At 40.5% G+C, this 14,921-nt stretch overlaps 1 protein-coding gene across 4 annotated transcripts in view; it reads left to right on the top strand.

Annotated features, from left to right (window-relative positions):
• RHOT1 (ras homolog family member T1) overlaps positions 1 to 9,696 on the top strand; it is a 56,640-nt gene extending 46,944 nt beyond the window's left edge. For all 4 annotated transcript variants that reach the window (XM_037070444.1, XM_037070446.1, XM_037070445.1 and 1 more), the window contains one exon: positions 8,632 to 9,696. In XM_037070444.1, coding sequence (XP_036926339.1) covers positions 8,632 to 8,749 — 118 coding nt within the window. In that variant the 3' untranslated portion in view covers positions 8,750 to 9,696. The remainder of the gene's footprint in view (positions 1 to 8,631) is intronic.
• The last annotated feature ends 5,225 nt before the right edge of the window (positions 9,697 to 14,921 follow it).

Below are 14,921 nucleotides of genomic sequence, written 5' to 3'. Positions count from 1 at the left end.
CAGCGATAGAGGCTCACAGTTCTTGGGGAGAGATTATTCTGTCACTAAAGATATTTTATTATCCAGTCCATATTTTCTGAAAGATTCTATGGAGGACCTTTTTTTTAAAGCATATATAATTTCTACCACATTCCTTCTATCTACCAGCAAAGTAATTTTATCTAAATAGGAAGTGACTTTTTGGAGTCTTATTCTTGGCGAGCCCACCTTGGCACCTAGTAATTGCTGATCACAAACCGTCTATTTTATTTATTCTAGGACTCTTGATTGTCCAGAATTGCAGGTTGATTTATTGTCAGCATCTTAATGACAATTTTATTCTTAGATTGGTTTAATCAGCTTCCAAGGGAAATAGGTTGGGTGTGCATTACTGGATGAGCTTGCTCGTAGTACATTACTCTGTACCGTGATCCTCAAAGAGAAATCAGTACATTGTGTGGTATCTGTTTATAAACTAGAAGAAATTTAACGGTCATGTTGAGGTACATTGCTGACATCCGGTAGTCAGGTGTGGAAGGAATGAGAAGGATGAGGAAGGAAACCAGTGTCCCTTTCAAAGAACTCCCCGCCATCCCTGTAGCCTTTCAGTAATTTATTATAAAAGCACAATAGAAATTTAAAGTTGTATACCACAGTTTCCTCTAGTTTACAAAAGGATGTAGGTAAGATTGATGGAGGGTGGAGGCCCAAATTAATGCCCACAAGGATCTGGATGGGTAATGCGAATCAGTGAAGGTGTCCAAGTTCACGAAATAAGAGGGGTGGGGACCGTGATGGCCCTGTCTAAAAGGGGGCCCACAACTCAGCTCTGGCCATCTAGGTTTTTTCTTTAAACTTTAACTATATTTTCAGTGATCTTGGTCCCATGCTGTTGCCAGATCTTCTGATTCTATGAGACTAAAAATGGGATTTGTATGTGAAATTTCCTGATATTTAAATAATAGCAATTAAATTTTAAAAGTACTAATTAGAATAAATGTTTAAAGGCTACCAGTTCGCAACCTCAGTCTTAAGATAAAGCTTAGAGTTGTAAAAATGGAGGCAGATAGACACAAAAGTGTACCCAAGGGGTGAGGACCTCTCCCACCCACCCCTCCTTTTCCATCTTACTTCTTGCTCATGAAAATTTGAAAAAGTTACAGGGTGACAAGGTGAGAATGAAAATACCTTGTCCTAGTATTTCTCGGGTTTTGGCAGCCTTTGGTGGTTGGTCACCATTGATTTACTGTGCTAAATATACCTTAATGCTACAGAAACAGAAAGGGCTGAGTACAGTCCACTTAAGAACTTTTCACTGTGATTCGGTCAGGAGAATTCTCTCTCCACACAGTCTTAAGTCTTTGGTTTTGAGAAATCTGCCATGCCTGATACTTGACTTAGGACTGTCAAGAGCAGTTTTCAAACTTTTATTAAAGCTGAAAGTTTCATCAAATGTCTGCAAAGAAATTGATAGATATCGACACATACATGCTGGTCTGAGTTAGCACACTGTCTCAGCGCACACGTGAACGTGCCGACCAGGAGCTCCCTCCAGAGATAGTGCGTGTCCGAGGCCGCGTTTGCCCTGTATCACGCGCTGCCTTGATTGACTGATGTAAATGCCTAAGTGCCTGCTTTGGGGAGGATCTGCATTGAGCTGGGACACAATTTGAGGGTGAGGAAGTTAATGGAGTGCCTTTCTAGATGCTACGTTGTTAAATTTTTTTTCTTTAAACTTTAATTATCTTTTTAGTGATCTTGGTCCCAGGCTAAAAAAGGAAGTATTTATAACCTGATGGCGAGAGGATTTAAGCCTATTAATTTATACTTAGGCAGTTTTAATAGATTCATTTCTGAAATCATCCATTTTTTCCGTAGCTATGTGCTATGTGTCTTTGACCAGAAAAGATTGTCTTTTTGTTTGTTTGTTTGTTTGTTTACTGGCAGTACAGATTTTAAGTAGAAAGTAGTTAATATTTTTTTTCCAATTTAATTGAAAGTATGTTGATTTCAAAATATGAGAGAAGGTGCACTCTCCCCCTCGGGGGCAGTCAGCGCCATTCCCTTTCTCTTCTCCCACTTCTTTCCCCACAAGCAGGTATCTCCAAACCTCTAAAGCAGTGGGCAGCTGCAGCTTGTCTCAGACTAACCCCCTGAACCCGCTCCCAAGGCCCCCCTTCCTCTGACTCCCCAGTGAGCTCAGGCAGCCCAGCCCAGGCGCTCGTGTTGCTTCTTCTATGCCGATCCCTTCCTTGTCTCACTGTCCCAGCTGTAATAGATGCTTCCTCACCTGGACATCTGTGCTGTGACATCTTTCCTACAGCAAGTCAAGAACCCACACACTACAGCTGGCCTTAGGCAGACCCACTTAGGGCCAGACCCCTGTCTGGTAACAAAAAAAAAAGGAGAAAATATGAGAGAAGTATTAAATGATGTATCTGGCATGTAACTTTGGTAATTACGGCCTCCCCTCCAGATCTGGATAGTTTATGTTTTTCTTTCAAATAACTTATGAATAACTGGAATTATTTGAATTTAAATGCATTTGGAGGATGAATAACATGGTCAGATGGTTTTAACGTTAGGCAGTGCTTTCATCTCACATAGGGTGAATCATGTTACTGGGTAAGCTTTCAATTATATTTTTATTCTCAGTATATTCTCAAATTATCTTTTTGATGTGGAAGAGTGAGCTTGATTGTTGGTTTGAACTACCCAGGATTTCGGTTTATTAAGTATTTGTTATTCTGACTTCAGAAAACTCTATTTTTCATGAGCATGTTACTGTACTACAGTGTGCTGTGTGTGAGCTTTAGTTTGTCCCTTCCTTCCCTTCTTCTAGGTGTTCATTTTCATTTGTTTGTCTCTGCCCTTTAGTCATTTTTTTAACTCCTTTCAAGCCCTTTATCAGCTAGTTTTCTGTGTATAATCCACTCATCCTAACCTATAGATCAATCAGAATTGTTTATTTTACAGTTCATTATTTTGGTGTGATTTTCTTTGATGTTTATTTTGGCTTTAGGATTTCTTCTATGCAATTTTATTTGCATTAGCCATATAGATTATTTGTTCACGTTACTCCTTACGTTTGGTAACTGTGTTTTATTTTAGAAACCAAGGGACCAGTCAGTTCACACTGACTGCTTGCAGAGCCCCAGTGGTGTGATGGGCAGTCGGCACGCCATTGCATTCTCACCCTGGTTTTAATGTGTTTGTAAGCTGGATGTGTGTGACATTGAAGCCATTTGTTACTGACTTAATTTGCCCATATTGCTTTAATAATCACCTAAGTTCTTTTACACAATTTAAAATCATGTTACTTAATATAAGAACCCCCACCCTTTTTTTTTTTTTGAAGAAAAGATTTTACTGTTGTCATACCATAATAAACTATCTCTTCATAGGATTGCTTTATGAAAAGGGTAGGTTCCTACAGATCTTAATGTTACCGAGATTCTGTTTGGAATTTAAGAATTCTTGGGATATTATGTTATCGTAAAATACTGTATACAAGGAAGTCTGTCCTGTGTTATTTCATGTGGAACTTCTGTATTCCTTCTTTGAGTTTGGATATATAGTTACAAGTTTAAAATTATACAAGAGAGTATGTCATAGGTTCTCATTAAGTAAGCTGCTGCTGCTTCTAATGTAAAATATTTTTGCCATTTGGTTAATATATTAAAGGGCACACAAGGTGGAGTTCGCTTACTCCAATCTTTAAGTATCAGTAGTTATCATATAGATACTGTGTTTCCCATGGCATATTTCCCATGTACCTGTGATCCTCTAAACTTGTATTCTTCCAATGCTTGCTGAAGCATTTTTTGACATTGGTGCACATCTGTGTCCTTTTCCAAGGTATGTTACTATTTAGGCATGCTCAGTTAACAGCTTTCTTAAGATTTTTGTGTTGTAATTCATCTCTTTTGGATACTATATTTTGATTTCTTAACCTATTTTGAGAAATATCTTAATAGGATAGTCATGCCTACTAGTTCAATTAGGAAAATTGTCATTATTAAAATTATTAGTAGTAGTAAAGACATTTTTATTAGAAATTTCAACAAATTACTTTGCCAGGCAGAAGCATTGACAGGAATAAAAGCAGAGAGATTTAAAGTTCTTTTTTAAAAAAGTGAGTTATTGCCCTGGTCAGGTGGTTCAGCTGGTTGGAGCATGGTCTCATACATCTAAAGGCTGTGGGCTCGATGTCCAGTGAGAGCACATACCTGGGTTGCAGGTTCTGTCCCTGGCCAGGGCTTGTACAGGAGGCAGCCAGTCAGTGTTTTTCTCTACCCCTACACCCCATCTCTCCCCCTTACTCTGGTTCTCTCCCTCTCCCCCTTCCTCTCTCTCTAAAATCAATAAAAATGTATCCTCGGGTGAGGATTTTTTTAAGGAAGTTATTAAAAATATAAAACTACAGTTTGGTTGACCTCAGTACAATTTTCAAGTTGAGATGTGTAATTGAAATAGCAAAAAGCTATATATGATATCTGTGAGCCCTAGTAACTTAGGGTACATATATTACCATTATATAGGCTCTTTCAGAGTATTAACCTAAAACTCCATACCTGAGGTACATGTATGAATAGAATTATAAAATTAGAAGATCACTCATATTAGTGTATTGTACACTTCTGTTTGAAAGGATAAAATGGGTGAGAAAAATGAAAAAATGGGAAATTCAAATTTATTTCTGACAAGCTGTATGGGAAGACTGATAAAAATGGGTCAAACTACTTTTTCTACAGTCTTGACTTTGTTGCTTTTGAGTATGTTCTACTGTACTTTTCTTCTGCATAATAGGCTGCAGCCTAAGCAAGGTTGGTTGATACCTAGATGTCACTGAATTCTCCCTCTTCCCGGCATTCTAATTTTTGCAGACTTGTAGATATCTTTAAAAATAGTTTTTATATCCCAAATATGTATGTCCTGTGATGCATTATTTTAAAAAAATTAAAAATTACCTGGCTGGCCCTGGCTGGTGTAGCTCAGTGGATTGAGCACGGGCCTGCGAACCAGAGGATCGCGGTTCGATTCCCAGTCAGGGCACATGCCTGGGTTGTAGTCCAGTTCCCTGCCGGCCAACTCCCAGCAGGGGATGCACAAAAGGCAACCATACATTGATGTTTCTCTCCCTCTCTCCTTCCCCTCTAAAGATAAATAAATAAAAAATCTTAAAAAAAAAAGAGTAGCATTTAAAAAAAAAAATTACCTGGCTGGTGTAGCTCAGTGGATTGAACGCAGGCCTGCGAACCAAAGGGTCACAGGTTCCTTTCCCAGTCAGGGCACATGCCTGGGTTGCAGGCCAAGTCCCCAGTAGGGGGTGCATGAGAGGCCACCACACATTGATGTTTTTCTCTCCCTCTCCCTTCCCCTCTCTCTAAAAATAAATAAATAAAATCTTTTTTAAAAATTAAAAATGCCCTATTTAGGAATAGCTAGAATAGGTTTAATGCTGTGAGCACTTTAGGATATGATTATTTTGTGTTTCGAAACATTGCAATTGATACATTTCCTTTACTAATTGATTAAAAGCATTGAACCAATAAAGATTTTGGGTCATGTTCGTGTATGCAGTGTAAGTCACAGAGTTAGTCAAAAAGCATCTTCTATGCCTTCTTTAAGGCACTCTGTGCAAAAGTACGTGGGAATGTTGGTCACTCCGTTTTAGGCCTGGGGTGACTGTTCACAAGCACAGTTTGTTTGTTTTTTAATCTTCACCTAAGGATATGTTCATTGCTGAGAGAGAGAGGGATTTATAAACTGTTACTCTGCTTCTGCTTGAGACCTAAAACGACAGCAGTGACTCAGTTCCTAGCAGGTATGGAACACACCTGAGACGGCTCTGTTTCTCCTCGAGCGTCTCAGTCAGCCCAGCAGTGCTGCCCATCACAGCTGCTTTCTCTTCTGTAAATAGAACCTAGTTAGTGCTGCTTTTAAACGCACTTGGTAAAGGCATAACACAGTTCTGAGTGGCTTTCCGGTCTAGAGAAGAGTGGTTTTCCACGTCTGAAAGTGCCTAAAACAACTACTCTGACATCGATGGCATCATTAAAATATATTTTCTGAGTCAATAGTTTCCTTAAGTGTTTAAGTATCTCTGAGCATGTCCCTGTATTGGGTGCCTTATATAAATATGAACTGCTGTTTTGCCTATTGAAGGCTCTACTACACCTTGGGGGATATAATTACTGTCTTGAAATGCAAAAGAAAACTAAGCAGTAAAGTCAGTCAGAATACATTATTTTTTCTAAATGGTAATACTTTCTTAAAATACAACAAAGGGAGCTGTGTGCAGCAGATTTCATACTTGAATATAGATGAGAAATTATTTTGACTGATTTTAATGTGATTACAGCTAGCTTTAATCCTAATCCCTTTCTTTCCCTAAGTAAAAAAATAAATGTAAAAAAGTTTTTAAAAAATCCTCCATCAGTGAAAATGTACGAAAGTCACATAGAAACCAAAGCTTGAAGTAAAAGCTCTGAGGCGCTTTTAACCTGCCTTCCCCGTCCGCTCTGCTCATCTCAGTTGACTTGGTGAGCTCTGCACCCCTGTTCTGGGTTCCTAACAGTCTCTGAGTTTGGGCTGTTGGACTCGGTTTTTCACAGATGTATTTTGTAGTTTTTGGTACTCTCAAATTAGAAGCATCTATAAACTTCATGACTAATAATTGTCAGCCGCATTTTGAACAAATACTTATGGTCACCACATACTGGCAGGTACAACTTAGGCTATTGCTTTCAGCGGCTTCCCTCACTTAGCATTTGGGAATGAATGCTCAGACCGGCCTTGAGGGATATATGGAGAATGTATATTGCAGCCTTAGGTTGCCTTGCCTGGTGTGCAAGTGTTTGAAAGAGCACATATAGATAGATTTTTCTTTAGGTTTTGCAGTTTGCAATAGAATACATTTATTTTAAATATAGAAAGCGTGAGATGCATCATATAGGGTGGCAACTCAGTTTCCGTGTGGGCTGTTTAATTGAGAGACGTTATTTTCAGTCCCCTTCTCTTGTGAGCTCTGCTGTGAACTGCAAACTGTGTGCATGTGTACAAAAGGTTAAGAGCCCGGGTAGCTGAGTGGGGTGCCGTGCTGTTAGCAGACGACGAAGGCAGTCTTACTCACCAGGTGCACGCCGTCAGCTCTGTTGAAGATTCCATCTTCATGGAGTCATCTCACGGGCCGCTTTTTCTTGAAGCCAGGTAACATTGCCCACAAGCAGTGGGTTGGCCTTGTTGCAGTTTTTCCAAGTGGAAAAACTAAAACCTAAGTAAAAATAAATAAATAAATACAGACATACAGACAGACATACGTTGCCTGCTGAAATAACTAATTCACAAGGTGGAATGAATTTGCATTATCAGTTTGCCTTGTAAAATAATACTTATGGAAGGAGTGGTTTTTCTCTAATAGGAGCGGGGGCGGGGATAAGCAGTTGGAGTGTGTTGCTTTGCCAGGGTGGTGAGCACGGGCCACTCTGGGCCGTTCCGTAGTCCTGTTTCTGGGCTGCACAGATTGCACTTTGCGGCAACTAATCTGTTTGCTCGCTCTTTGACTGTCACTGAGGCGAAGTAGTTTTGCACAATCTGTATTCTTGGCTCTTAACTCTTTTGCATATGTCAGTGTCTTGGTCTTTTAATGATGTCTGACTTTTGCTTCAGATCTGTTTGTTAGACTTAGTTGTCAAATAACCTGAACTAGACAGCCTCTCTCAGCTCTTAATTCTGTAAGTTTACTCCATTACCTGAGTTGTGTTCACCTAACTAAAACTTCCGTACCTGTGAATAAAATGTTCCGGCCTTTGCTTTAAAGCTTTGTCCTCTTCATGGTAAGCTGTCATACTTGAGACTTTTAGCGGGGCTTAGCTATGTTATTAACTGAGCATGCTCACAAACTCAGTTTGTGATACAGGCTGTCCCTGTTCTTGTCATGCATAATATGGCTTTCTTTTTTTTTTACGTCATTTACTTTTCAGTCCATCATGTTACATTATGTCCTTTAGTTGTTACCATTGTCACTGCCTGTCTAATACCAGGGTTTGTTTGTTTGTTTGTTTGTTTTCCCTTAATTAGCATTAACCACATTAATGCAAACTGCTAAGTCCTACCCAACCCCTTTGGTATTATTTTGGTAAATTTTTATGGGGCTCAATATTTCCAAAGTTGACTTGAAGCATTGCTCTTAGAAAAGTATTGTCACTTGTCACTTAACTGCTTACAAGATAGCTTTCAGTTCCTGGGGACTCACGAATGCACATTAAGTTCCATGACGTTGACTCTCAAAGTCGTGAGAGCCCCATCCTGCCTTTCATCTTGAACGACCATGGCGGTATTACAAAGTAGTACGTTGATTTGTCAAAGTCCTCCATTTCCCATGTGAAGAAAACGTATAAAAATTTAGATGTTGTTTACTCCCAAGTAGTAGCTAATTATAAAGACGTTTATTTTTATTAGTGTCTACAGTATAAGGTAATGATTTTCTAAGCAGTGTACGTGTGGCCATATTGGTAAATATTTTTGGTAAGCATTACTGTACGCAATTAGGCTGACAAGTGTGCTTATACTTCCCTGAAAGTAGACTGTTAACACTGGTATTTTCATACTAACCATGTTTTAAACATTAATTATGTTTTCTGACTACAGGCACGTGACACAAGCCGACCTCAAGAGCTCCACGTTTTGGCTTCGAGCAAGTTTTGGTGCTACCGTTTTTGCCGTTTTGGGCTTTGCTATGTACAAAGCATTATTGAAACAGCGGTGATTAAAAAAAAATACCGGCCCCTACCAAAAACAAATACTTTTATGTACATTCTGAATGCTTTAAATTCTGCTAGAAATTGTTGACATATTTATACACGCAGAGTTACTTTATTAATTATTTGTAATTCATGATAGTTATAACTGCAGTATTGGCTAGCATATGGAAAGAAACAGCTTCACGGCCAGACTAACATGGCTAACTTCCAGAGGCCAAAAGGGAATATTTTGTAAATAATGTACATATTCAGGCAAGATATGGTCTCCCAAACTGAGTTCTAGAAATGATATTTCTGGATGTTTCTACGCGGTCTCGTTTGTGCTCAGCTGCCTCACTCGCGTAGGTTTAAGTCAGCCCAGATTGTGTCTACTCGTGGGTCACTTATTTATTTCACACTTTCACAGAATGATCTTTGCCATTTTCTCTCCGTTTTTACAAGCAAACAAGTCAGTGTCAGCTTACCAGCACAACTTCCCTCGGGCGCGGGTGGCGGGCCAGCCCTGCAGCCACCGTGCAGGCTGGGCCACTGCAGGGCTGGGCCAGAGGCTCCCTGTGAGGAGCCGGTGAGCCAGAGGCCCTTAGCAGAGGCGTGACTACATGATGATGTCGTTTCCTTTGTCGCTGTGTTGGATTTTATAGCCCTTTCAATCAAATGAGAAAAAGATTTGTATATTACCGATATTTTTAGTTTGAACAGACAGTCGCCATTACGACTGTGGCATTTCCTCCCGAGGTACGTGAACCGTTCTAGAGTGGCCGTGTCTGCTGTAGTGCATCCCAGTAGCTGCATGTGTCACCGAGTGTTCTGTATCCGCCTAGGGGAACCGAGAAGCAGCACTTTTTTTAAATGGTACAAGTAAATCTAATGAATATAAACTCTCATGATAAACCTATTTTTTCCATCATTGACCTTTTCAAGTATTTAAATAAATAACCACTGTGTACCGTGATCTTGAGTTTTTTTTGTCTTACAAAGTAAAATGTTTCTGTACAGATATGGGTGAAATCCTGTGCTTTCTCTCTTTAAAAAAAATTTATTTATTTATTTATTTCTAGAGAGGATAAGGGAGGGAGAGAGAAAGAAATATCAGTGTATGGTTTCCTCTCACGTGGCTCCCACTGAGGACCTGGCCTGCAACCCAGGCATGTGCCCTGACTGGGAATCGAACTGGCGACCGTGTGGTTTGCAGCCCACGCTCAATCCACTGAACTACACCAGCCAGGGCTGAAACGTATTTTTTATCCAAAAGGTAATACCCATTAGGAAAGAAGACAAGTATGATTTATATGTATAAGAGGAAATGTATTTTAAAGTTGCGGGGACATCTGTTCTTAGAAAAGGCCAATTGTTTTCCTCTGCACATACCTACCTAATGTGGTTTCTGCTATGAGTTACATGTTTATTTTCTCCTTTAGCATGGACCCTTTTTAATTCCAAGGAATGTTTTCTCATAGGATCACACTTCTTGAGCAACATAACTCAGCTACTAACAGCATAACTCACTAACATAGGCTTGTAGGTAACGCGGGCCATGTTTACTTACATACTTCCCTATCTCCCCTCCCCCTGTGTTTATTATAGACTTGAGGGCTCCTCATTTTCATTATTTTCTGAGAGAATCCCATTTACCAAATAAATTTCTCAGTTACACAGCCTCCAATGACAGTTAATTCTTCCATTCCAAGTTTCTCCTTGTTCAAACTAAAATATTATTTTAAATGAGTATTCCTTATTGATTGCTGCATTTGTGAGAAACAGAGGCAAGAAGGTAGTTTGTCAAGATGTGAAAAGTGGTATGTTTATATATTTAGATTTTTCTCTCTTAATCTTTTTATTTGAAGTCAAAGTGTCTGATTCACAAAAGACAGCCCAGCAGTGCCCTAGCTCTCGCCTGCTCTTGACACGTCTCCCTGGCCGGCAGCTTCTCTGCCCTCTGTGGGGGGGGGGGGGGGGGGGGTTGCAGAGGGTTGNGGGGGGGGGGGGGGGGGGCGGTTTGCAGAGGGATGCTCACGGGTGTCTCCTCTCTGACCTGCAGGCTCCCGTGGGTAGTTTTCATTTCGTGTGCCCTTTAGAGACTAGGTAATGTGGGGAGAGAGGTGCATAAATACAGGAATAGGCTGCTTCTGGCTGTGACATTTACTCAAGAGTTTGGAAGCTGGAAAGGTAATAATAAAGAAAATAGGAAAATGGAAGACCGAAAGGAGATCTTTCACTTTGCACCAACTGCATTATCTTTTAAATGGACCATTGTGAGGCCATTTGTTACGATATTTTAATGAATAGTGAGGTAGTCGTGGGAAGAAACATCACTTTGAAGGTTTTTAGTCCCATGACATAATGTTGTAACTTAGCCTCACATAGCACATCAAAGTCTGTTGCTTCTTGCCGTTCAGATATCTTCCACATTTGACAGAACAAAATGAGCAGTAGCCCACATTGTCGGAGCTTATGAATGCTACAGCCGGTGTCGGCTCTGATGTCAGGAGTGTGGGGAGCACATAACCGTTCAGAAATGACCCGTGAAAGAAGACATAGGGGGCTGTGGGTTTCTCTGCACACATGTGCATCACCTGTCTGGGGAAGACACCAAATAAGGAAGGAGGTACTGTTGAGCCAGTCCTGAATGGAATGAGAACTTCCTGGCCTCAGGGAAGGCAATTGAATAATGAATAGCAGGGCGCAAACCGAGGTAAGTGTTCAGATTCTGGGTGGAGCATCGATCTTTCCTAAACAGGCCCTCAGAATGGAACTGGTATTGGCTTTGCTGCCCCTTCTGTTTGAATTGCACTGAAAATAGTCAGTGTAAAAGTGTCTTTTAAATACACCTGTAAACCTGAAAAGTAAGTATGTGACCTAGTTTCCATTAAACATTTTTTTTGGCATCCTCATTTAATTTTTAATATCCAGGTGTTTCTAGGAAGCTGATTGGGGGCTAGATGCTTTCTGAGAAATACCACATGTCAAGATGCTACATTTATTTATGTTTACAGTATGAGAATGTTCCACACAGATAGCCTGAGTACTCCAAAAACCTTGATCCCCAGATTCACAGCCCCAGTAGCCCACTTATTAAAACCTCTAAGCTTGTGAGTATTTCTTGTCTTCTTACGACTCTGTTTATCAGAAGTCTCCCTCTGGGAGAGCAAGTGTCCGTTAACCTGTTTGGCCCTCAGCTCTGTGGAAGCCTCACCTGTGGGTATCACAGCAGTGTACCTCAGATGTCTCTGGTTCAGAAACTGTCCTCTGGCCCCCCGTGGCATGCTCACACTTGTCAGACCATTTGTCCCAGTTATTTTTGGTTCAGAAAGTATGGGCATCGTACCAGAAGAGCGAGTTTTTGACATCTTTGGGAAACACTTCCTGACTGTGCAGTGCTATTCTGTTTCCCGGCTGGATTCTCCAGTGATAGCGTTGGGTCTGTAGATTTGACCATCTGCATTAGCAGAGACCGTTGCAGAAGTCAGACAGTGAAATCGAGAAATTGTCCTCCCTTCTAGGTTTGAAAGCTGCATGTTGATGCGTGCACATGATGAATTTCCGGTATTACCTTTGTACACTGAAAAATCCAAATTCCGTGGGAACACTTTCAGTGTCTTCCTATTCATAGTCTGCTCATAAGTCTTTTATAATCAAATGATCCTTGGAAGTGTTTACTACTGGAATGAGGTGGCTATGTATGCTGTGATGTCAAAGCATATAGGTCACAGACTTTTTCTGTCAAGGGTCAGACGGTAAATATTTGAGACTTGTGGCTACTCCACTCGGTCATAATGAGACAGGAGCCAGGACGACCTGCAAACGGATGAGTGTGGCTTTGTTCCAATAAAACTACTTCCAGGCACTGAGATTCAGACTTCATAGAATTTTCACTTGTTACAAAATAAAATTATTTTTTTAACCACTTAAAAATGTAGAAACTATTCTTAGTTCACAGGCTGTGCAAAAACAGGCCGTGGACCAGATTTGACCAACCCTTGCTGCAGCATTTACACCTGGTTAAGAAAATTGGCCAGATTGTTTTGGGATTTGAAAAGGTATAATACCAGGATGAACTTAACACTACTGTAGTCATGTTTTATTTGTAGGAAGACTAACAGCGGGCCTGTAAAAGGTATTTGCTTTGTTTCACTTTTACTTTTGATGTTCCCCAGAACCTGGTGTTCTGGCCCAGCTGGGGCTCACCCGGAGGGCGGTGTGACGCTCAGACAGTGAGGGGAGCGGAGCACCAGGTCTGCCGCCTCTGAGCACACATCTGGAACTGATCCTTCGGAACTTGATCCATGTTGGCTTTCCATGTGCCCAGTTATGTAATTGGAATAGTGGGAGGTGAAAAAATCCCATAGGAATGTTTAGTTTGCACTCTGGGTATCTGGGGAAAGTACCCTCCCCCCCACACACATGATAGCATGATAATTCTTATTTCTCTAGATTTGAAGATCAAAACTTCAGAGCTTGGATAGGTCACAAAGATCATCTGTCCAACTCCATACTTCTGTAGTATAACTGAGCAAAAAGTAGAAGGGACTTATCCCAAGTCACACTGTTAGCTGTGCCTTTGCCAGGGCTGGCACCCACGTGTCCTGACTCCATGTGTCCAGTCAGTACAATATCCACAGCAGGAGCCAACCTTTAACAACATGATCCTGTGCCATTATAAGCATGTAGTATGTTCAGTTTAAAATGCCAGAACTAGGGAAAAAATAAGAGATGACAAAAACACCAATAGAGTTTTGGAATTTCTATTACTAAGGGGTTAAAGTTGGCAAAGCAAATTTTCTGGAAGCCTCTCAGTTCCTCAGGTTTTTCCCTTGTGGTAGCAGTTACCAGGAAACTGATGACGTCTATTTATTCAGGGGCATGCAGGCTTGGTGGTTAGGTCTATTTCAGGGACAGATAATTGGGGGAAGTAGGGATGTAACTACTCTTAAAAGCACTCTGATTGTTGTTTGTTCTCAAATTGTTAATTTTGAGAAGCATACGGTTTCACCTTTTATTTATAAATGAAAAAACACCTTGGAACAGGAGCATTAAGAGAGGAGGAACCTCCTAAACTAGGTTTTGTCGATAACTGAACTTTTTATATCTGCTTCTTTAATCTGCTTCTGGATTACTTTAATTCCGGCCTCCTCCAACCTGGCCACTTCTGTGTACCATTTAGAGCGGAAGTGGCTGAGTGTGTCCTTTTTTAATTATTATTATATTTTATTGATTATGCTATTACAGTTGTCCTGATTTTTCCACCATGGCCCCCCTACTCCCTCAAGCAATTCCCCACCATTGTTCATGTCCATGGTCATGTGTATAAGTTCTTTGGCTACTTCATTTCCTTTACTGTTACTTTACATCCCCATGGCTGTTCTGTAATTACCTATTTGTACTTCTTAATCTCCTCACCTCTTCACTCACTTTTCCCCTCCTCCCTCCTATCTGGCAACTGTCTGGTAACCAACTACTTTTCTCTTGCTGCTTTTAAGAGTATCTCTTTATCTTTAACCTTTGAACTTGTAATTATGGTGCATCTTGGAATGGGGCTCTTTGCATCCATCCTGATTGGGACTCTGTGCTTCCTGGACTTGCATGTCTGTTTCCTTCCCCAAATTAGGAAAATTTTCTTTCACTATTTTTTCAGATAGAGTTCCAATTTCTCGTTCTTTATCTTCTCCTCGCATCCCTGTAATGTGAATGTGAGACCTCTTAAAGTTGTCCCAGAGGCTGTTTATACTATCTTCATTTTTTTTTTGGATTTTCTTTTCTTCTTGTTCTGACTGATTGCTTTTCTTCCTTATGTTCCAAATTATTGATTTGATTCTCGGCTTCATACACTCGACTGTTGTTTCCCTATAAATTGGTCTTTATTTCAATTAGTGTATTCTTCCTTTCTGACTGGGTCTTTTTCGTGCTGGTGAGGACCTCACTAAGTTCCTTGGGCACCCTTATAACCATAGTTTTGAACTCTGCATCTGATAGATTGCTTAGCCCCATTTCATTTACCTCTTTTTCTGTTTTGATCTGTCCTTTCATTTGGTCCATGTTTCTTTGTCTCCTTGTTTTGGCATCCTCTCTGTGTTTGTTTCTATGTATTAGATAGAGCTTCTTTGACTCCATGTCTTGGTAGTGTGGCCTAACGTAGTAGGTCTCCTGTTGGGTTCAGTGGCACAGCCTCCCCTATCACCC

This window comes from Sturnira hondurensis, unplaced genomic scaffold (genome assembly GCF_014824575.4).
Source record: "Sturnira hondurensis isolate 20B ecotype Veracruz unplaced genomic scaffold, ASM1482457v3 Scaffold0018728, whole genome shotgun sequence".
NCBI lineage: Eukaryota > Metazoa > Chordata > Mammalia > Chiroptera > Phyllostomidae > Sturnira > Sturnira hondurensis.
Note: the sequence above shows the minus strand (reverse complement) of the source record. Positions and strands in the feature narration are given on the sequence as shown.